This window comes from Gobio gobio, assembly GCF_949357685.1.
Source record: "Gobio gobio genome assembly, chromosome: 5".
NCBI lineage: Eukaryota > Metazoa > Chordata > Actinopteri > Cypriniformes > Gobionidae > Gobio > Gobio gobio.
The window spans coordinates 15,358,449-15,380,103 of record NC_137101.1 but is presented as its reverse complement, the minus strand read 5'-3'; the positions used below and the strand labels follow the sequence as shown (position 1 = coordinate 15,380,103).

At 38.9% G+C, this 21,655-nt stretch overlaps 1 protein-coding gene across 1 annotated transcript; it reads right to left on the bottom strand.

The window, feature by feature from the left end:
* Positions 1-4,064: 4,064 nt before the first annotated feature.
* On the bottom strand, positions 4,065-13,979 carry dyrk2 (dual-specificity tyrosine-(Y)-phosphorylation regulated kinase 2). The gene is made up of 3 exons (XM_079817452.1): positions 13,570-13,979; positions 12,878-13,008; positions 4,065-8,701 (listed from the first exon to the last, which is right to left on the bottom strand). The coding sequence occupies exons 1-3, from the start codon at positions 13,616-13,618 to the stop codon at positions 7,109-7,111; spliced, it is 1,773 nt and encodes a 590-aa protein (XP_079673578.1). The 5' UTR covers positions 13,619-13,979; the 3' UTR covers positions 4,065-7,108.
* Positions 13,980-21,655: the final 7,676 nt, after the last annotated feature.

The following is a 21,655-nucleotide window of genomic DNA, read 5'->3' as shown; positions in this document are numbered from 1 at the left end:
GATTCAAAGCTGCTCGTCTTCCCTCTCGGGGATTCTGAAGGCTGAAAATAGCATGGCTTCAACTCAACTGACTTATCATGGCGGTCCCCTATTCTCAGTCTCTCACATTCCTAATATGGTGGTGAAGATGTTCCAGGCTGCCAGCTTCTCCATTACTATCGAGAGTTAATTATCCTATCACCACTTAAAAGTATAGTTATTTGGAATGATGGCATCAACACAATCCTGAAAAACACATTTGCGAAAGTTCATTCCATTTAAGTCCCTTTCAATTTCATATCTCAAACGGAAGTTTTTCAGGCAGTTTTGTTAAACAGGATATGCAATTCTTTATGGTTGTGAACTATAGAATCGTGTATCTGTGTAATTGTATCTGTTCTGCAACTAATATTCAAATGTATAATTCATTGAATGTAATATTTAAGTATAGAATTTATAAATGCAAGCGCTATTTAATTGTTTAGTTTTAAGGATTATAATGCACTACTAAAATTACAAAATAGCAATTTCAGATCTTTGTATAAGGGAAAACAGAGCTTAATATTTAACATTTGCATAAATACAGAGGCAAAGAGAAGCTGCCATCTTCCACTAAGGGTCTTAGGCCCTCCCCGACCCTCAAATCAGCTGACATAATTACTGACGACAGCGCCTGCTGAGGAAGATTAGCTGCATTTACTGATCCAATGCCAGAAATGAAACAGTAAAACAGTAAGACTCAAAACAGAAAAAGGGCTTGCAGATATAAAAGCATTAAACCCATGTGGTTTGGGAAACCTGGATTGAAAGCATAATATCACTTATTTTATGGTAGCTTTGTTTGTCCATATCTTATTTCTTGGTGCAAGAAAAGCAATGTGTGGTGCATGAAAACACATGCTGAAGTTTACAGAAGGTGCAGTATGCGGGTGGTGTTTTGAATGGCACTCTAAAGCTTTATGGCAGAGAATCCTTTTCCTCCCAGCAACGTTTGGCTTGTAGACACTGATCATTGTCATATCATCCAGTTGATGTGAAGGGTGGTATCAGGTGCTGTCTGGCTTCTAAGGGTGTTCATATTCAAGCAGACGGGCTAACTTCAAAGGAGAGGAGCTGCACTCCCTCCAGCTCAAAGTTCTGCGAGACCCTCCCACGGAAGCCTCATTTACTCCTCTTCTTAAAAAAGGCCCAAAAGGGCAAAAAGCCATTTGTCTGGCAGCATGAACAGCATAATATTTACTTGTGCGTGAATGTCCATGGGTAAGAACACAGTCTAGACAAGGCCACTATGTTAGGAAATATAGAAACTACATCTGTACTGTAAGGAGTCATATTTCTGTCTCATGGAACCGAATACGAAACACTGAAAGGTTAAACTTGGTTTCCTAGGTCATGCAAACAGTACACCCATGAATATCAACAAGCACATCCAGTAAGGGTAAAACATTTTAAGAGAGTATGTCCCTGTGGATGCTGTCAGTACAATAGTGAGTTGTTTACTCAGAGATTTGAGAAAGGCAATATCTGACATAGCAGTTTACCCGAGGACTGCCTGAAGATGATTTTCTTTTTGGAATGAAGATAAGCGGCTCATTATCAGTTCAAGATATTTTTGATCCATTGAAACTTTGTTCAGCTACAAACACAATAATAATCTGTATGCAGAACCATTTTTTGGAGAAAAACTAAATCAATATTTTAAAATTAAAATGTCTCTTCAGTATATTAGTTTCATTTTATACACTTAAAATGATTTACTTTAAAGAAATGTAATGGGTCATGATAAAACGGAGGCAGCAACAGTTATGGATCGTTGTCCTTCTCTCTGGGGGAATACCCCAATTCACAGCACCCCCAGTCTGTAAAATGCATTCCTCTGCATTCCAGTGGTATGACATCACCAGCTCTGTTTGTTTACAGAGGTCTATCACATGGGCATTCTTCCCACACTCGCTTGCCCAGCAAAAACGAAGAAAGGCCAATAAGCCAAAACAACAGAAAACTGCATGGAGACAGAAAATCCCTTCTGCCTCCTGTCTCTGAGTTATGCTGATGTACTTGACTCTGTTTTATTTCATGAGTCATTTAACTGGCCCGATATAAACTGGAAGGTTTGCTTTTGTTCACAGACTTCTTGTAGTTTTTATAGCTTATATTCTGAAATCAAGGTTGCCAGCTTTAACCCATTTATGGGCAGCATGAAAGAAAAATCTGTTAGATGGCAGTACAGATTGTTTCAAATCAAGGAAGATTCAAAACAGTATTTTTTAAAACTCTGATCTGAAGAACCTATAATGCATGTGTAGGAAGTTTTTGGCATAAGGCAAAGTAATATTAACTTTAGATAAATGTTATGGTCTTCGAAGCTGTAGATGAATGGCTTAGATGTTAAGGCAAGACTATCTTAATTTCCTGATATATATGCATGGTTATGACGAAGAAGAAGAAGAGGTAGTCTGTGCAATCCCAATCTATCAGCAATGTAAAGAATTTGGAAAGCTTATTAATAGTCTTCCTTTAAACCATAATTGGCAAAGACAGCAACACAACCTCCTGCTAAAGTCTTATAAAAGACCCAGCACACCACAAATTCTCATGCTTTCTGAGATTTTTTTTTTCTCCGAGAATCAACACTGAATTCATTAGCACTACAGACAACACATTTACAGATGCCAAGACTTCCTCCAGAGAAACACTTTTATTAAAGCCAGTGAGTGAAATTAAGGATTTCTCTGCTTCAGAAAACAATGCCGTATTGATGATTGGTTGCTGGTATCAACCAAAAGACAGAGGACACATATGGGGACATCAGATTATAGCCAAATATCAGTGCACATAAAATAAAATAATGCAATGACTCATTCATTTGCACTAACTATACTGTTGGCATCAGTTTTGCATCGGGATACGACTCAAGATCAGTAGCGGAAATGCAGTCAATAGGTGGTCTTACCACTTAAGTGGTATTCCTGAACTTCCTGTAAATAATAAATGCAACCATGCACACAATGTCCAAATCTCCTAAATTTAGAACAGGCTGCTGCTCATTAGTGGTTTTGTGCAGCCTGTTACAAGTAAAACAACTTGAATTATAGTCCCTCAATATTTGAACGCTTTATTAATAGCACACACATGGAATGTTTGCATGGTTGTTGCATGGACAACATGCCCCAGAAGGAAGTTCCCTCAAGGAAAACCACAGCCGTGGACACAGCATTCTGCATTAATACATGATAAATGGCAAAGTCGGACTACACTGTCCTGAGATATTTCTGTATTACTGTAGATTTATCAATAATGCTGACTTGCGCCTAAGTTCTTCTCCCCCAGTTTTATTAGCCATTAAGCCATTGCTAATATTCATCAAATATTGATGAACATTATTATATTGAACTATCAAACTCGAATGTTGCCTGCAGATCAACTGTCAATCTGAGTTTCCTAGGAGGAACAGAAACATTGCAAAATTCCCTTAATTTGTAAACTATGTACCTGAATGTGGACTAATGGATCCTTTTACAGCCCTTTCAACAGATCTTGAGACAACAATACAAAATTGTGCCGTGTTGCCGATCATTTTAGCTAAATGTTTACTACATGTTTTCACATACTGTATTTTAATACATTCAGTACATAGCGAAATATCCAATAAAGCTGTTATTTACATATGTTCTGTCAGACAACGGAAATAGTATATAATGACTGACTACATGTTAACTAGCAGTCTAAAGATTCGCTAGATTTGTCGCTAGTCACTAAAGGGGTCTGAAAAGTAGCTAAAATGGCAACACTGTGTGTACCTTTTTCCATAGCAAAGCAGGTCAAACCATGACTCCACCTTGGCGATGTCACTTTAAATACACAAATTCGTGTTTTGTAGTTCACACAAAGACCATAACGGTATCATTTTCAAAAGTTAGCGTTTTCAGGCCCCCTAAAACGCTGTTGACGTGTAAATAAACAGCCAAAACCCATAAAAAGTTGTCTGTTTTTAGTTCAAAATGGTGTAGTATAAATGGCCCCTTAGTTAGCTTAGCTTTTAGTTTCTTCATATTGCTTAAAGACGTCACTACAAACCACATTTTGTAAAGATGGACATTAAAACTTTTATTATTAATATATTCCAGCCACACAATAAAATTTAACAAATGATCACTAGAAAAACCTCTTCTTCCATCAGCTGTACAATACATACAGTATCAAACTGGCCGCCAACATTAAACCCCCACTACAGCAATATATGTAGTGTTTTCAGCAGCATTTCACAAAATTAAAACATTATACATATGTACACATCCACATCGAATTGTCAACAAATTCACATATGTACAGTACATTTCTGTGGCTGAATATAAACAATGCCAACTTTGTTCCTCTGTTAAAGATTTGTTTTCTAAAAAACGAAGCTGACAGTGGGTCGCTAGATTCAAGAGTTAGGGCATACATTAAAAACTGTAAAAAGCATATCCTTTTAAAATGTAACTTTTAGCCATGTGGTTTGATTTTCCCCAACAATGCTACCACTGTATTGCACACTAGGATGACAACTGACTCACTGGATTTTATGGGGTTGCAGTTTTTACTGCTCAAAAGATACATCCAGCCATGTCAAGTAACAAGAGGTTTAGAGGTATGCTACATCTGTCAGACATTTTAACAGGTGATGCGACTGTCTAATAGAGCTCAAGCATCCTTCCCTCTCCACTGAAGATTATAATTCTCAAGACATGCTCTTGAGTGGCTTGAATGGCCTCTTGATCAGGTAAAAAGAGAAAATCTGGCTTCTTTTCCCACATAGCCACTAACACAGAAAGGAATGCACTTTGGTATGTACCAAATGCCCTGGATTCGTAAAGTACAAGAATATTACAACAGTCTGAGGTAAAATATTAAAATGTGTTCTTATTTCTATTGTAATAAAATCAACCAAATGGATCTCCTTGAATACTTGTGATGTTAAGACAACATGAATGCAGTGGTGAAGACACTTGTTCGATGTCACTGTAGTGATTGTTGTCTCTAAGACATCCCTGGTGGAAAAGGGCCCTAAAGTTATTCCTCCTCTCAAATCATAGAAAAAAGGTTGAGTGTCTGAACTGTATGTACAACCACTTGTGGCCACTCGTTCCCAAGTCCCATTTAACAAGGTCTGGGAAGTATCTTTGGGCAATGCTCAAACATGTGCAAGAGAATCACCATGAATATAGTAAATGGAAGGGAGAACTGTTGTTTGAAATAAAACGAATGGCATTGATAACCAAAGGCACATTGTATTAAACCTAAGGGCACAATTATTCCACACTGCTGTCAATTCACAGAACAATAAAAACAGTGTAAAGTACATTGTGAAATGCCTGCTGATGTTGGCAGGTAACTTCTGCATTTGTAAAGCACTATGGGTGTCCAAAAGGGCCTGAGACCCTGTGCAGTGTGCAGTAGGCCTGGTGGGCACTGTGCCAGCCTCCAGTGGGGGAGGGTGGAGGGATCAACATGAGCATTACAGCTTTGCTGGTCTCCCTGACAGCCCATAGTTTTACCTCCTTCCACACCCCCCAATCCATGACTGGCTGAAAGTAAGCAGGACTACCTCCTGCTAGAGTAGGATTTCAAAGTAGTGGCAGATATATTTTTTGTGCATTACACCGTAAACCAATCCATTGATATACAAGCCACATTCAGGCCACTGGTTCCACCTATATTAGCTCTTCATTGACACAATAAAATGAAATAAATAAGTTAAACTTACTAAGCTTTTACACCCATGTCAGTCAAATTATTCTTTCCATGTCACAAATGCTACAAAATGGCCAGTCTTTGTGTTCTAAAGTGAAATATTCTTTTTCAAATCCAACTGTTCTGGATTTTGGGGGAAAGTTTTATTAATAACATATTTGTAACATTACTTGTTATTAAAAAGGGAACAACCTTTAAGCATTTTAACTCTGGCCTGATATTAGCAAGTCCACACAATGATTATGTAACAATATGAGGGTATGCAATGTTGCCATCTGTGTTGTCGTGGTGGTTAAAGAATTGATTGAGATTTGAATCGTGACATACTCTGCCATAACATTGTCCATCTAAAATATTTATCTTGCATTCAAGTAAATGCAATGTTCTGCTTTCCTATTCTTAACTTCTAGTCCTAGTCACTGCAAAAAAAGCATTCATTTTAGAGACAAGACCAAAAAAAAACATTCTAGAATGTTCTGCAAACTAAGTCTTCACTCAACTGATTACACAACACTGTTTTGTTCCATAAGCATTACATTTCAATATATATATATAAAAAAACATCATAAATAAAAAAGGTAAAGCACCAACGTTTTTTTTTTCCTTCCAGGACAGTACAATGTCAAAAGCAACTCTTCCAGCGAATAGCTTATAATTACATGAACGTCAAGTACTGCTAAGTATCGTCTCCATTCAACCACATAAATTCCTTTAAACTTGCCATCAATCTAGACACTCTCTCTTTTCCTCATTTAATGTCTATAAGGAATGTCAAGAGGCATATAGGCACATACCAAGTCTATCATGTAAACATTGTTTCCCTTTGCTACCTCATAACAGTCTGCAACATCCACTCTCCATTTTACCGGTTTCTCTTACATAGTCTCTTAGAGTGTTCGCTCTATTCTTGATATTGACAACCATCAGGCTGCAATGCAACAGGTCTCAGATCGAATAGCTTTAGTAAAATGCATTTTTAACCTTCATCCGTTAATACGCTATTTATCTGACATGATCTGAGGGTGGCGATTAAAATTTTCGAAGAACATAAAACAATGTATCCTACAGTTACTTCATTGTGTCTAGGTCATTTACTTTGTATGCTACAATATGTAGGTATTAAACCAAAGTGGGACTTTTTGTTATTATAGACCAGATTGTATGGATGCTCCTTCAAAGCAGCATTCAGCAAAGCCCTGAGATTAAAACTTTAAAGTGTTGTTCCCCCTTTTCTTGGCCATTTGAGCTTTCCTAAAAAAAAAATCCTAAAGGTGCTATGGAGCAGTTCATTAATGTTGTATATGCATTAATGACTCTCATTCCTAAAAATCCCACGCTTCTGAATGCTCAGCTTTCCAATATCAATAACATCATTTAAACAGAAAAAAGGTAGTGTTCAGCTGACTAATTTTGGCAACACTGTCCTTTGTTGTATATTCCCATTGGCATCAGTCATTTGTGCCAGGTTAGTCCTTAACTTTGTGGCTGAGCCAGAGGGCGGAGGTAATTTGGAGATTGAAGTTATAGCACCAGTACCCTCAGTGATCCGCTTTACGGTGGTTTTCTCCCCAGTGGGAGGTTTTGGCAAGCGTCTTCTGAGCCATGGGTGGCGCAGGGCTTGACTAGGGGTCATACGTAGGGATGGGTCCCACTCTAGACACTGTTTGAGAAAGTCCAAGAAGAGGGGGTCATCACAGCCTTTAAGTGCCGTCACCCAGTCCCTGCTGCCAGGTGGACCTCTGAGTTTGCCCCTACGTGACCTTCCCCCATTCAACACCACTGAGCCGTCAGGTAAGGTTGTGACTGTGCAATAACGGGGATATCCCTTCGAGCTGATAAAATTTTTTGCTCTCTTAGATGAATCCAGTAGCTTCTGGGAGGGCATACCCAACAGCTCTATGACACATGCGAGTTGGTCCCCTTCATCTTCTCCAGGCAAGAGAGGGTACCCTGTAAGTAATTCCGCTAAGATACAACCTAAGCTCCACATATCAATTGGCATCCCATATCGAGCACCCAGAATGACCTCTGGGGCCCTGTAGAAGCGTGACTGGATGTAAGTGTAGACCCGTTGATGCTCGTAACAGCTGGAGCCAAAGTCGATCACTTTTATTCCACTGCGACCCTGCTGCTTCAGAAGGATATTCTCAGGCTTGAGGTCGCAGTGAATAATTCTGTTCTTGTGCAGGGAGTCCAGACACTGTAAGATGGAGTGCGCAAACTTGCGCACTAGTGGCAAACTAAAGCCCTGAAACTTGTTTTTCTTGATGAGCTCATAGAGGTTCATGCTGAGCAACTCAAACGTCATGCAGATATGGTTGCGGAATGTAAAGTTCTCCAGCATGTGGATGACATTCATGGTGGAGTCCTTATCCTGCTTGCGCAAATGTTCCAGAATGCGAATTTCCTCGGCTGCTTGGCGATGGAATCGCTTTTCGTTACGCACCATTTTCAGGGCCACCTGTTGGTGGTTCTTGTGGTCATAGGCCTTCACCACCTGGCCAAAACTGCCTTTACCAATAACCTTTAGTACCTCATACCTATATGCAATATGGTCATGGGGCACATGAATGTAGGAGCCCTGATCATCGTCATAACCTCCATTGTTAGACCCCCCAACTACACCTTGTCTTTTCTTCGCATTTGGACCTATGAAATAGATCTCAGTGTAGCTGAAGATCTCTTGGTGCTCAAACACTGAAAGCTTCGACATGTACTGTTTCATGGCCTGCTCAGGAGTCAAAGGCGCTGGCTTAGGTTTGCTTTCAGTTGATTTGATGGAAGTTGAGCTGCCTTGTCGACACTGGCTGCTTTCTTGTTGCTTCTCCGGCATGGCCAGACCTGCTCTACCTACGGGTGTCAACCCGTTGGGTTGTGAAGTCAACACTGTCCGTTTGTTGCTGTTCTCCTCAAACAGCTGTTGAACGTGGATCTGCTGGTGATTCCCGGCGTGCAGATGGTCATTCATTGTGTGCTTATTGCCTCCAGCCTGGATAAGATCAAAACAAAAGCAAGAGGCATAATTTCAGGATTGTTTCCCAAGAAGGACACACAGCTGATAATACATAGCACATTCAGATTCGAGATAAAAAGAGAAAGCCATAGAACATTTTGAAGATATTGAATAGCCAAGCTATCCCAACCCTGGCAGAAGTATCCTAAGTCTAGTCTACTGTAGCAAACAAAATATTCAAACACCCTTTCAACATAGAGGTCACTTTAGGCCAATTTGATGTAAGAATGACTAACAATTTTTTGCAAGGCTTCATTCAATGTTTATTTGCATATATTATTAATTAACTTAGTATTGACTCTTGTACAATACAGTACAGTAATTTAGTACAACTAAATCCACCTTGTCTATTGTTGGTGGATAAATAGAAATTAAGCCTCCTAAACTAAAGACCAGAGTTCAGGACATAATCTATAGAGGGAAAAGAATGACTTGATAGACAAAATTTGCAGAATAAAAACAGACTGGGCACGTATGTGTATCCCTTGCTATGCATTGACTTTCGACTGAACATGATGGGTGCTGCTGGTTTGTATAATTTACAGTATAATTTAATCTAAGCGATTTGGTGTCCAATGCGTGTAGTGTAAATTCATAACCTTTCCATTCAAATGCTATTTGATGTTAGACAATATCTTGTTTTTAGCATGTGGAATTCAGCTATGGGAGATATGGAAGATTCTTTGTCTTCTTGTTTATTTAAGGACATTAGACATGAATTTCCTGCGTTCTCGAATCTCCTGCCCTGCAAGATGCGTACTTCCTTGATAATGTGATTACCTCTGGATCTTGTTTTTACAAGGACATCCTGTTGCCTTAGTCAGATGTTTGTGGTAGCCTTCTCATTTTATACAAAAACATAAACTGTTACACCTTTGAACATGACTCCCTTTGACATGACTGTTGTCCTGTTATTTTAGCCTGGTAGTTTTAATGGTTTGGTGTTTATTTTTGTGTTTTGAATGCTGATGCTCATGATTCACTAAACTGTGCTTTATTGTCTAATCTCAGCCTTCCCGTATTCACATGCAGAGAGTGATAATCTCCAAGTGTAAATAACATATCAGGGCAATACAAGACTTCAGATATTTACAGATTCTTTTTTTTATCTCAATCTATCTCTAATACCCACATGGCCAGATGTTTCTACAACTCTGACTGAAGATAAAGATAATACCCAGCTTGAACTCTAAATCCAAAGGCTCCGATACAATCTGCTCTAAAACACTCAAAATATAGGCATATTTTTTCCTTTGGCCCTGTCTCACGCAAGACTACAGCAGTGACAATGATGTCCTGTTTAATGACAAGCCTCTAGTTTCGAAAATGGTATCATTCAAATATAAACAAATGTAACCAATATCTAATCTTAAACCAATATTTAGTGTCATAAAATACATCATACTATTCTAAATAAGCTTGATATTAAACAGATTTATGGATTAGCTAAGGCAGGACATTCGTAATAATTTGCCAGCCATCATAAAGAGTAAATGTGTTCTACAAACACATTTTGTACAGCTTCTGCAGACAGTGTCGCACTGACTGACTTTTGAGCTCATGCACCATACACAAGATAAGATTTAAAAGTAGCCTCTATAGGAACTAAAAATTCATCTGAATAAAGATTCAATTTCAACCTTTTGTTGTACTTGGTCACCCTGCTGGTTAATTCAAACAGATCTGAACAGGTGGGGGGTCGTGGAAAATGCATGCCTGCTGACAGCTGTAGAGGACACAACTGGAGCTGAACAAAAGACACATTTAGTCTGGGAAATGTAGTGAGCATGGCAATCATTCTAACGCTCACCTACTCGGCTATATACATATACGGCTTGAGAGGAGTGCTAAAAGGCTGTGATTCAACTGCCCTTAATGATGTTAACTGGACTGAAAGGTATGAGACTCAAATTTAACTGGACAGATATTTTAACATACAGCAAAATAAAGACAGAATAAGTATTGCTGTCCTTGTAATTACTATAAAACTTGAAGACCAGAATGTCTTCTTACACGAGTGGCTGGCCGATCTAAAACTTTCGGCATATAATTAGACGTAACCTTCCAAATAGCTTCAAAGCCAAAATAAACACACAGTGCGTCCCTAAATGTCCTACTAAATGCCATACATAACTGGACTGTGAATTTGACATTTGAAAAGCTCATCAGAAATGAAGTTTAAAACCTTATATGTATATACCAGCTCTAATTTGTTGATGTAAATTGTTATCTTCGAAATCATTACTGTTCACTTGAGCATCATCAAATCATAGCTCATCATGATACGTAATTATAATACGCAAAAGCAAGGTGGAAGTTATAATTCCCAATAAGCTTATTCCCATCTTATTTTGCATTTGCAGAAACCTTTGAAAAAGTTCTCATTCAATCAATAAGCATATGTTTATTTTATTTATTGTTTATACACTGAAATAAGACATTGACATTCATACATTTTCATCTTAGCTTAGCAATTAAATGTCATTAATAACTATAAATGTTGATTGAAGAGTTAGATTTGCAAATACAATGCGAAGATTTCATTTGATTCACTACATGTGGCAGGAATTCTGTCTTGTAAGATTATGCATACATACAAATGTGCCTACCATGCGAGTCTGTCTATATTTACCCCTATTAGAATGACAGCTAAATAAAGAACTCACAGCTACTTAATCATAAATGGCATTGATCCAATTATTTTATTTAATTCAGTGATTTGTCAAATACATTTACATAAACTGCAATTCTTTAAACATTACTAATAATCAAATTATTGACCAGCATTTCATCGTCTTGCATTGCATGGGTTTTAGCAAACGGAATATTTTTTTGCGTAAAACATGTTTTGTATTTCTAAACCATGCAAAACACTTTGCCGAACAGGTTCAATGGATTCAAATGTTGGATGTATAGCTTTACAGAAGAAAATTCACTAGATGACAGATTTCAGCTTTGCCTGTTGGCGTCACACTGATGGCCTGAGAATTTCCCATCCCCCACTAATGGCAACATCTCCACACAATACATCTACCAATGACTCTGAGAGAGCCACTGATCATTACTACTGCTCATATCTGAATGTTTCTCACTATTTAAACTACATGTTCCATGCGTTTCCTAAAAATTAATATTTGATTCATCAAAACATAGGTTTAAAAGATGCATTTTGGTTTCCAACATCTTGAAACTACTGTCCAAGTCGTCTTGCTACTGTCTCTTAAAAATGCACAGCTTCCAAATACAGTGCACCGTTTAATCATTACACTGTAAGTCTATATCCATATAAGGCTCAGAAAAGACCCTTTCTGTCATGCATTGCAAATGTAACATCTCACAAACTTGACATAAAATCTAGTTATTTTCAACTCCACTAGCTGCATTCATGAAGTCACTTACTGTACAAGAAAATATGCGCATAAACAATACCCTATGTCAAAATCAAGTAACAGGTTTGCATTTTATCTGAATCATTGACCATAACTTCAGGGCCCTTAATAACACATGCTATAAAAAAAAAAGGGGTTCTGGGGTTTGGGGGGCCCTAAGGAGGCCGCAAGAACACCCTAAAGGGGTTCGTAGAAAATGTTAAAGAGAAAGAGGGGGGGGGGTTGTTTTTTTAGGGCTGTCAAAGCTAATACGTTAACTATAACCTTTATCTTGCTCACTGTCATTTGTAAGGAACTACTCTTTGTAAAACTGCAGTGAAACATTTAATGTGCAAAGCACTAAATCAGTTCAAATTAACTTTTACAAAAAAGTTACAAAAAAACTTTTTTTCTTCAGGTACATTTACCTCTAATATTAATCTAAGAAATTTGGAAAACACACAGTAAACTTAATACAAAGTAAATATTTTAATATTTTGCTTTGGCTTTAGTACATGTGACAATATAAAAGCCAATTCATTACTTAGCTTTGAAAATATTATAATGTCATGCTTCAGACATTAAGATACATGGCAACCTTTATTTTAGGAAGGGTATTATCATATTTTGTGCTCTTTGCCATTAATACGTTTGAAAACACTTGGTTCCTCAAACCCTGCACTAGCCAAAACGTATGCTAACATTGAAGCAAAACTCCGATTAAAAGAACAAAGGAGGAGGCATGAATTGTGGAACGTGCAAGCAAAAAGGGTATTTTTTTTACCGTGAGAGAGTTGCTGTTCCTGAGTGGTGGTAATGTGACGGGTGATGTGGCTTCAGTCCCTGCTCCAGCCCGGGGACCCCCGATGCCCAGTCCGGGGGAAGACTGTAGCTGGCAACTCTCACCCCCTTTGCCTGTGGAAATTAGTAAACATGAATTCGGGAAAATGTTTCCATAATTGCTTTAATCTGTCGGTGTTTTTAAAAGACAAAATAGATAAACGGCTAGTTCATCCAGAAAAACTGTACGTATCCCCGTTACATGTAGGCTTTCGATACATCAGATTCAGATCAATAATCAATAAACAATTTAAGTGTGAACAGAATATTTGCACCATTTTAACAAACGAAAACCAACATTAGTACAACGAAAACCTTTACACAAACACACGAGCCATAAACCCCCCAATACATCTAAGAACCATTAATCCAAAGCGATTGGTTTCTATATATAGTCACTATAGCAACAGTAACAATTCACTAAATACAAAAACAGACGGTTTTTAATGGTGTTTCCGGGGATTATAGCTACTGTACTAAAACCTAAAGCCACCACGAGCAATGAAACGAAACGCTGCGAGCCTTACACGCGTTATGGAGCATTTAAATCGGATAAATAATCCATCTCCACAATCCGATCCGGAGAATAAATGTGCCCGGCGTCGCCCTCTTAGATCCGGGAATTGGGTTCCTTACCAGTCGGGTAGACAGCGGTAGCAGCAGCGCAGGGTTTCTTGGTTAACATGGCCGCTGGAGAATCACACACACACACGCAGAAAAGCCACTTCAGAGTCTCTCCCCTCCTCCCTGTGATCACCCACTCTGACTGCTGCTACTCCAATCAGCTACATCCAGACCTGAGCAAGCCAACTCTAGGGGCTGCTTCCTCAAAAGCTAACCGAATTCGCTTTATCATCGCTTGGAAACGTGCAAAACAAACAAAGACGCACGCATGGCTCTGTACTACTCCGCAGTTTTGGGCCTAGGATATTCAGAACAGCCCGTGTCATTATCTCACACACATACAAACTAGTAATATACTTTAAACCGGTTTAGGGTGTTGTCTGGACTTATCTATCACCCTCGTTCGCCTCCACCTTCTTTTCTCTCCCCTCCCCGTGGGGCAAGCCGTTTTTACATTTATAAATGAATAGTAGCCTATCTATTAATGCAATAGTTACTGGTGTCTCTTGGAAACAAGGGCGTAGATTTGGTATACACATTGACATTTAAAAAAATCTATATAGCATTTAATGAGCAGCCTGCACATTTAGAAGCATAACACTCCATCATTGTAATCAAACTAATAGTGAAAAATCTATTCCCTTAGATTATTTATTATTAATTGTACAAGTTCTACCAAACAAAAATTACCACAGTAGCCTAACTGTTACTAAAATACAGCATGATACATTTTAGTCAATCTTTTATCCTTTTTTTTTTCTTGCTGGGTCTTTTTATGTGACTGTTGTATATGTCCTTTCTCCACAACATTTAAAGAATTGGTGGTAGAACTCAAATGGGTCACACGTTTTCTCATTGGCGTTGCGTAGCGCCTCGCGCAAATCTCACATTGTTGAACGAGCACACACTACCGTGATTCACGCGGCACTCATATTGCGCAGGGGGGTGGGGGGTTGTATTTTGCTAGTTTTGGTTATTTGGGAAGTGGGGGATTACTTCCACCCATCCCCATGAAAGGACACCCCTGATTACAAAGTCACCAGTAACCATTAGGTACTTACTCAAATTATGATTAGTAGGCATATCTATTCAGTATTCCATTATTCCTTGACCATTAAATACTGGTACTTATTTTATTTAGTTGTAATATTAATGTAAACTTATATTATATATTTTCTGTAAATTGTTAAAAAAGTTGCAAAATTGGCAAGTCTACTACCGAAATAAAACAGATAGGCCTACATGTTACAATGGCTTGCCATACTCCCAGAGGACTCCCAGAGTCCACCAACCACATCCAAATTAACAAATAAAGCACAGGTACACACCTGATGCCACAGAGTTTGTTTATATATGCATACTAGGCTATATTTCACAAGATAGTTTTTTCATGCTCTCAGTCCTGTTCACATCATACACAGTAAAAGCGCCCAATTTCAACTTAACATTTGAGTTTGAAGGGTCAGAGTGTTGTCAATAAATTAAAGTGCTGACTTCCTTGATTTCATGTGAACATTCTTACATGTGTGGTAATTAATCACATGAACAGAGCTGTTTAATTCTAGTTTGCCCCTCTGAAAAATAGCAGCACGTGTTATTTTGGCATGACAGATGAAATGACTGTCCACTAGAGGGTGGAGTAAGTGCAGCAACATTGCAGCCTCCACTTGTACTGTACATTTAGTTCCCAAACAAGAGCCATGTAAATATTAGATTATGTTCTATACACAAAAATTATGTCCACTAATACTGCTGCTGGTGAATCATTATAAATGACTTGAGATAAATAAATAAAAAAACACGTGCGGCCTAAATATTAAAGCACATTCTACAGTGATTAGGTTATGTGTGATTGAATCTGTTTTAGTATCTGTTCTTAAGAGTCTTTAACAAGCTATTCATTAATAAAGCACAACAATGATTGATCTTTTGGAGTAGGTGGAGTTTCAACACAATGCAGATCATCCTACTTCAGTCTTTGGATAGTGGTATCTGACATCCCAAAAGATATGATTCTGTTAATGATTATGCACCCCTGACTTTGAATGTTGGAGATGTCATCAGTTTCAGGCTCAGTATTTAAAGGCATAGTTTACCCAAAAATTTAAATTAGCCCATGATTTACTCACCCTCTAGCCTAGAAATCTAGACGTAAATGTAATTTGTAGCCAGGGCGTCTAAAATCTCTCCATTGGCTTGCAAGCTGGAAAAACCGAACTCCAGTCAGGCTAATCACATCGTGTATAGAGTCGGTGGGCGGGCTTAACATAGTGATGGCATAGTGAGTTGCGACGGTTCCGCGTGCTACTTGTAAACAAAGAAGCTGGCGAACAGCGGCCTTTCGAAACGGCTTTGGCCGCGACTCTTGGAGTTAAGCTTTTCTTTGAGAAAAGAACAAAGAATGGCACTGAAGTCAGTCTTAAAAAAGGAAGATGTGTTCGGAGTTTTGCCAACCGGATACGGCAAAAGTTTAATCTATCAACTAGCTCCGCTTCACCTTCTTCGTTGCTCTGGTTGGTTGTAGCGTGCAGAGGGGATTTTTTTCGGAGACAACCGTTTATCTCGCCCCTCGGATTGAGCCCTGCCAATGGTGTGTTCTCCCAGACCCAACATCTTGATGTGGGTCTGGCTTGTCAGAAAAAAAAAAAAAGCCAGGCAAAGACTGTACCACCTGCGCCAGCTGAGGAAATTCAGGGTTTCACCAGCCATCCTGAAAACTTTCTATCGAGGGGCGATAGAAAGTGTCCTGACTCAGTGCATCACAGCGTGGTACGGGAACAGCACCAGTCACGATTCCAAAGCCCTGCAAAGAGTGGTGCGCTTATCCGAGCGCATCTCAGGCTCAGCTCTCCCGTCTCTGCAGGACATCTACACCAAACGCTGCAGAGGTAGAGCTACCAAAATCATCAGAGACATTAATCACCCTGCAAACTCTCACTTCACCCTGCTGCCATCTGGTAAGCGCTTCCGTAGCCTGATGGCAAAGACTGAAAGACTCAGGAGGAGTTTCTTCCCCCAGGCCATCAGACTCCTGAACTCAGTCACGTGACTTCACTTCACCCCGCACACGCATAAACATACGGTTTTTTAACATTAACATCCACATACTGCAATTGCACTGCACTTTACTTTCCTATTGTTACTGCGTAACAACCTGTAATAAACCTTGCACATTATACTTCTTTATATATACATATATATATATTTTATGTTAACCACTTATTTTTAAGTCTACAGTTTATCTCACTTATCATATCCACATATTTTTTATATTTTTATTTTATCTTATTTCCTATTTTTATCTTTACTTGATTTATTTATAATTCTACTTATGTTAATACTTTTTATTCTAATTTTATTCTATTTCTATTTTAATTTCTTGTAACTATTATTTGCACTGTCCATGGAGCGGACCTGTTTACATTTCACTGCCAGTTGTATATTGTGTATATAACTGTGTATGTGACAAATAAAACTCTTGAATCTTGAACCCTCAAGTCATCCTAGGTGTTTATAGCCCCGTTTCCACCGAAATTACCCGGAACAATTTGTACCAGGAACTTTTTTTACAGGAACATTTCCCCCCAGACCTGCTACTGTCTGCGTTTCCACTGTGGTCTAAAGTACTGTGAAGATTTGGCAAATTAGTCCAGTTATGTAGGACTACGCGCGACTGCTCCTCCCAGTCAGCGATGGACAGTAATCATTTTTGCGCGACACTGTCTGCAACAATAACAAGTGGAGGAGATTCAAGCAGCGCTGCTTTTGCTAGTTATGTATTGGTTTACTAAAGAAGTAATTAACAAAACGGCGGAAAAGAGACGAGCAGTGATACTAAAGCGTATTCTGAAAGCTAGATTTAAAATAAGACAACGTATGTTATTTTCGGCTATTACGGACATTGACCTTGAGATTGCTGAGACAAACGCGTGCCATCGGACAGAAAGAGCAAGACTGATATTTACTGAACGAAGAACGAACCTCACAAAAGACTTTTAAAAATGCTGGTTGAAATAAAATGCTGCGTGAGCTCAACCAATCCGCATGTCCAGTCCCACCCCCAAAAGTTCCCGAACTTTGAAAAAGTACTACCTCGTGAGCAGGGACTTTCAGAGGGGGAAATATTTAACCGGAACTTCATTTAGAACCTGGTTCCTGAGGTCGAAACACACCGAGTACCACCCCAAAGTTCCTAGTTCCTGGGGAAAGTTCCTGCGGTGGAAATGCAGTTTATGACATTCTTCTTTCAGACGAATACAATTGGAGTTATATTAAAAAATGTCCTTGCTCTTCCAAGCTTTATAATGGCAGTGAATGGCGGTTTCTGTTTTGAAGTCCATAAAAGTGCACCTATCCATCCTAAACATAATCCATATGCCTCTGGGGGGTTAATAAAGGCCTTCTGAAGCGAAGCGATGCGTTTGGGTAAGAAAAAAAATCATATTTAAAACTACACAAACTGTAATCTCTAACTTCAGATAGCTGTCGTACGCCAGTCTCTCGTGAACGCGCGTACAACAGTTAGCAGAAGTTAGAGATGGATAATCTGTATGGATTACATTTATGATGGATAGATGCACTTTTATGGACTTCAAAACAGAAACAGCCATTCACTGCCATTATAAAGCTTGGAAGAGCCAGGACTTTTTTATATATAACTTTCATCTGAAAGAAGAATGTCATATACACCTAGGATGACTTTGGGGTGAGTAAATCATGGGCTAATTTTCATTTTAGGATGAACTATCCCTTTAAAGTTTTAAGCTCAGTTTCATCCAGCTAAGCCTGACAGGGAAATAAAAGATTCTTGCACTGAATATGAGGCAGTTCTTTTAGAGAATTCACTATCAAATCTGGTTTAAATTCCAGTCTCTATAAGAAAGCAAGGTGCAGCGTAAAGAGTGTACTAGTGCACACATTAAAAAAGTAAACTGCAAAATAAAAAGGCAAAATAAATACAAGCCACAACCATCTCCCCTGTCCATCCCCCCAGGAAGCAAGCTAATGTAGTGTCACATGTCAGGCTGTGGTCAGAGGGGAGCAGGGTATGCTGGGATGGCTGTCATGGCATTTGTCACTGTGGTTACTAGGAAACCTCAGTAAGCACTGTGTAAGGAATCAGGCCTTTGATAACAGCATTGGGTCATTTTAAGTGGGGAGCGTAAGGAGGGCTGATCTTGGGGCTGTGTTAACTCTCACATCATTGCCTTAGTAGTTTCTGATAGTGAGAAATCAAAGGGCTGACAGAACCCATTTGCTGAGACACAAAACCCAATCACTGAGGCATGGCACTTGAGACTAAAAGCTGTGAAAGGACCTGCAGAAGTGTGATAGCAACGGAATCATAGGTGTTATTTGAAGTTCAGCTCCTTTAGACAGGCTGACTGACATGTAGTGCATGCCACCAACCAAAATTCCTTATGTTTATAGGTGTCACAGGCGGGTTTATCTGAAATATACCATAACAGACAACCATAAAAATACAAATGAATAAATAATTAAATGAATAAACAAAGGTGCAACAATCCAGAAACGGTTGTACAGAAAACCCTAGAAAATGTTGGGAAACAGACACACTCAAAGCAGAATATACAGTTCTGCCCATGGAAGTGCCCCAAGCAAAACTCAAAATGTTTCAAATATTTGAAGTCACTAACCTGGCAAACGTTTGGCAAATCCAGTGATTATTTCATCCTTAAAAGAACTTCTTGCATCAGCCCAGTACCTTGTAAACATTACTTTGTTTCAGGTGGACTGCTCCCCTTTGCTCCCGGAAGTTGTGTAAAGCCAGCCAATCAGATTAGAACTGTCCAGACTGACAAAGCACTTCCTTGTTTAGTGAGCAATATGCATCAGATGGTAAGCAAACAGATTGTGGGCAGGCTATCCGAAGCACAGACTACGGATATGATAATGGATTGATAAAATGGTAGTCCCCATGCTTAGTACCATGATGTCTTGTACTTACGCCATCAGCTTAGGGGGAGGATGCAAGCCTTGGTCTATATTTAGCTGCTTTGCTTTTAGAACTACTGGAGCATCCAGGCATTAGAATGGTGCTCTGGGAATGTGTGGTGATTCCAGACTGAGCTTTCTCCACTTGGCAACATGCTCACCGAGGCACATGGATGCAGTAAAAAGCTTCAGAATATATGGATAAATATGCAGCAAACATGGATAGATGGTGCATCACCCAACACAGTTTAATGTTAGATTGTAGCGTGTGTTAATCAGCTTGCCTTTATACATATAAGTCTCTCTGTCAACCTAAAATTGGAGAACAGTATAGCTTATAGACAGAGCACAAAATACCCACGTTCACCATATAAAGCACTTTTCTGTACTAGTCATCTTGCTAAAATGGCAAGCAAAAAAAGTAACACAAAAGCTGTCTGCTAAAAGCCCCAATGAACCAAAGATCCATGTTCCCTCTGGTGACTAATTAAAGTGTGTATAACCTCACCTGCTCTGCTGTAACAATAATGAACTCTTCAGACAAAACACCTCTTTGTAATATCCAGTCCTGGGGACAGATAGTATACACCTGAGAGCTTTTCAAAAGCGCCCACACAGACCTGAGGGTTTTTACCGTTTCCATCATGTTCCATCACTTAAACAATACACTATAAAAAAGCACATCCTCAGTTCAGTACACTCTTGCTTTGTTCTAAAACCAAGTAAATTGAGACAAATAATTAATTCAAGGTAACTGACAAGGCAAAAGATCAAGTAAAACATTAAGATCAACTAGATTATCTTTCATCGTGTTTTTATGAGCTTGTTATAACTCTTATTAGAGTATTGCGCCGTTAGCTTAGCAACATGCTGACATCAAACTATTGGAATCAATTTTCAGGAGTCAATTATTTGTGTGGCACGTGGTTGGTGCCTATTAAGCACCATAAACGTTTTACAAGGCTGCTGTCTTTATAGACGGTAGACAGCTAGAGATCTCACTAGATTTTGGAACAGAGCTACAATATCCTTGTATTTACAACAGACAAAAACCTTTCATCAGCAGTGAATTAAACCCCAAACTCATTAGAGTACTTCCCTATTATATATAAACATATAATAAATTACCCACCAACATCAAAACCATTTCAGTCAGGTACCAGTGCAGACATGCTTAATAAAAACTATTATATTCACTCTATTTGCATAAAGCTCAAAACATGTGGCAGGTGTATTTCAGGACCTGCAAACTCCTTTTGGTCAATTAGGATTTTTGGCCAAAACAAAAGCGCAGATGGCTGAAGTACCATTGCCATCTGGTTAATAATACAGTCAGGTTTATGAAATGAGCCTGTGTGGTGTTTAGTGATTCGATCTGTTGTCATCCCCTCACATCAATGGGGGAAAAAAATCAATAGATACTGGAGCTGGAGAGCTGTCTTGCAAATCAACACTCCTGACACACAGCTTGACTGATAAGAGACTCAAAATAAATGGTGGATGGTTACGCAATAAATGACTCATGTTCACACGTTAGACTATATTTGCATGAAGACTCCATGCAGACTGTCTGAGCTAATATAAACATGTGTTCGCACGAAAAGACAGGAAGTACCTTTGAAAATAGTCTAGAGACTTCAGTACTGTTTGTATGGATTTACCTCAACCCACTTCCCTATACACATGAATTACCATTCAATATAATGCTTCAGATATTATTCTTGTCCAAAAGTAAGCTATTTATAATGCCACAAAGGGCGTATATGAATATGACTGCGATATGAAAAATGTCAGTAGCTGAAATATGAAAAATATGTCACCTTGTGACCAGATAATTCCAATCTTCAGGATAAAATCTCAACACTGACATGTACAAAAACATGCTTACATTCTGTACTCGTTCACATTGTGTGCTTTCTCTGTGAAAGTTGCCTGAGGCAATGGAGCATATTTTTGTCAGCTCCGCTGTCATATATTCACCCACACTGCACATATTTAGCAGGGTTTATTTTTACAGCCATCTGGTGGATTCTTATAGAAAAGCTCAGAAACGCCTCTGAAAATCATCAGCTTCGGCTATTCACAGCAGCAGTGAATCAAATATGATACATACTGTATTTAAGATGAGAGGCAGTGACTCAAA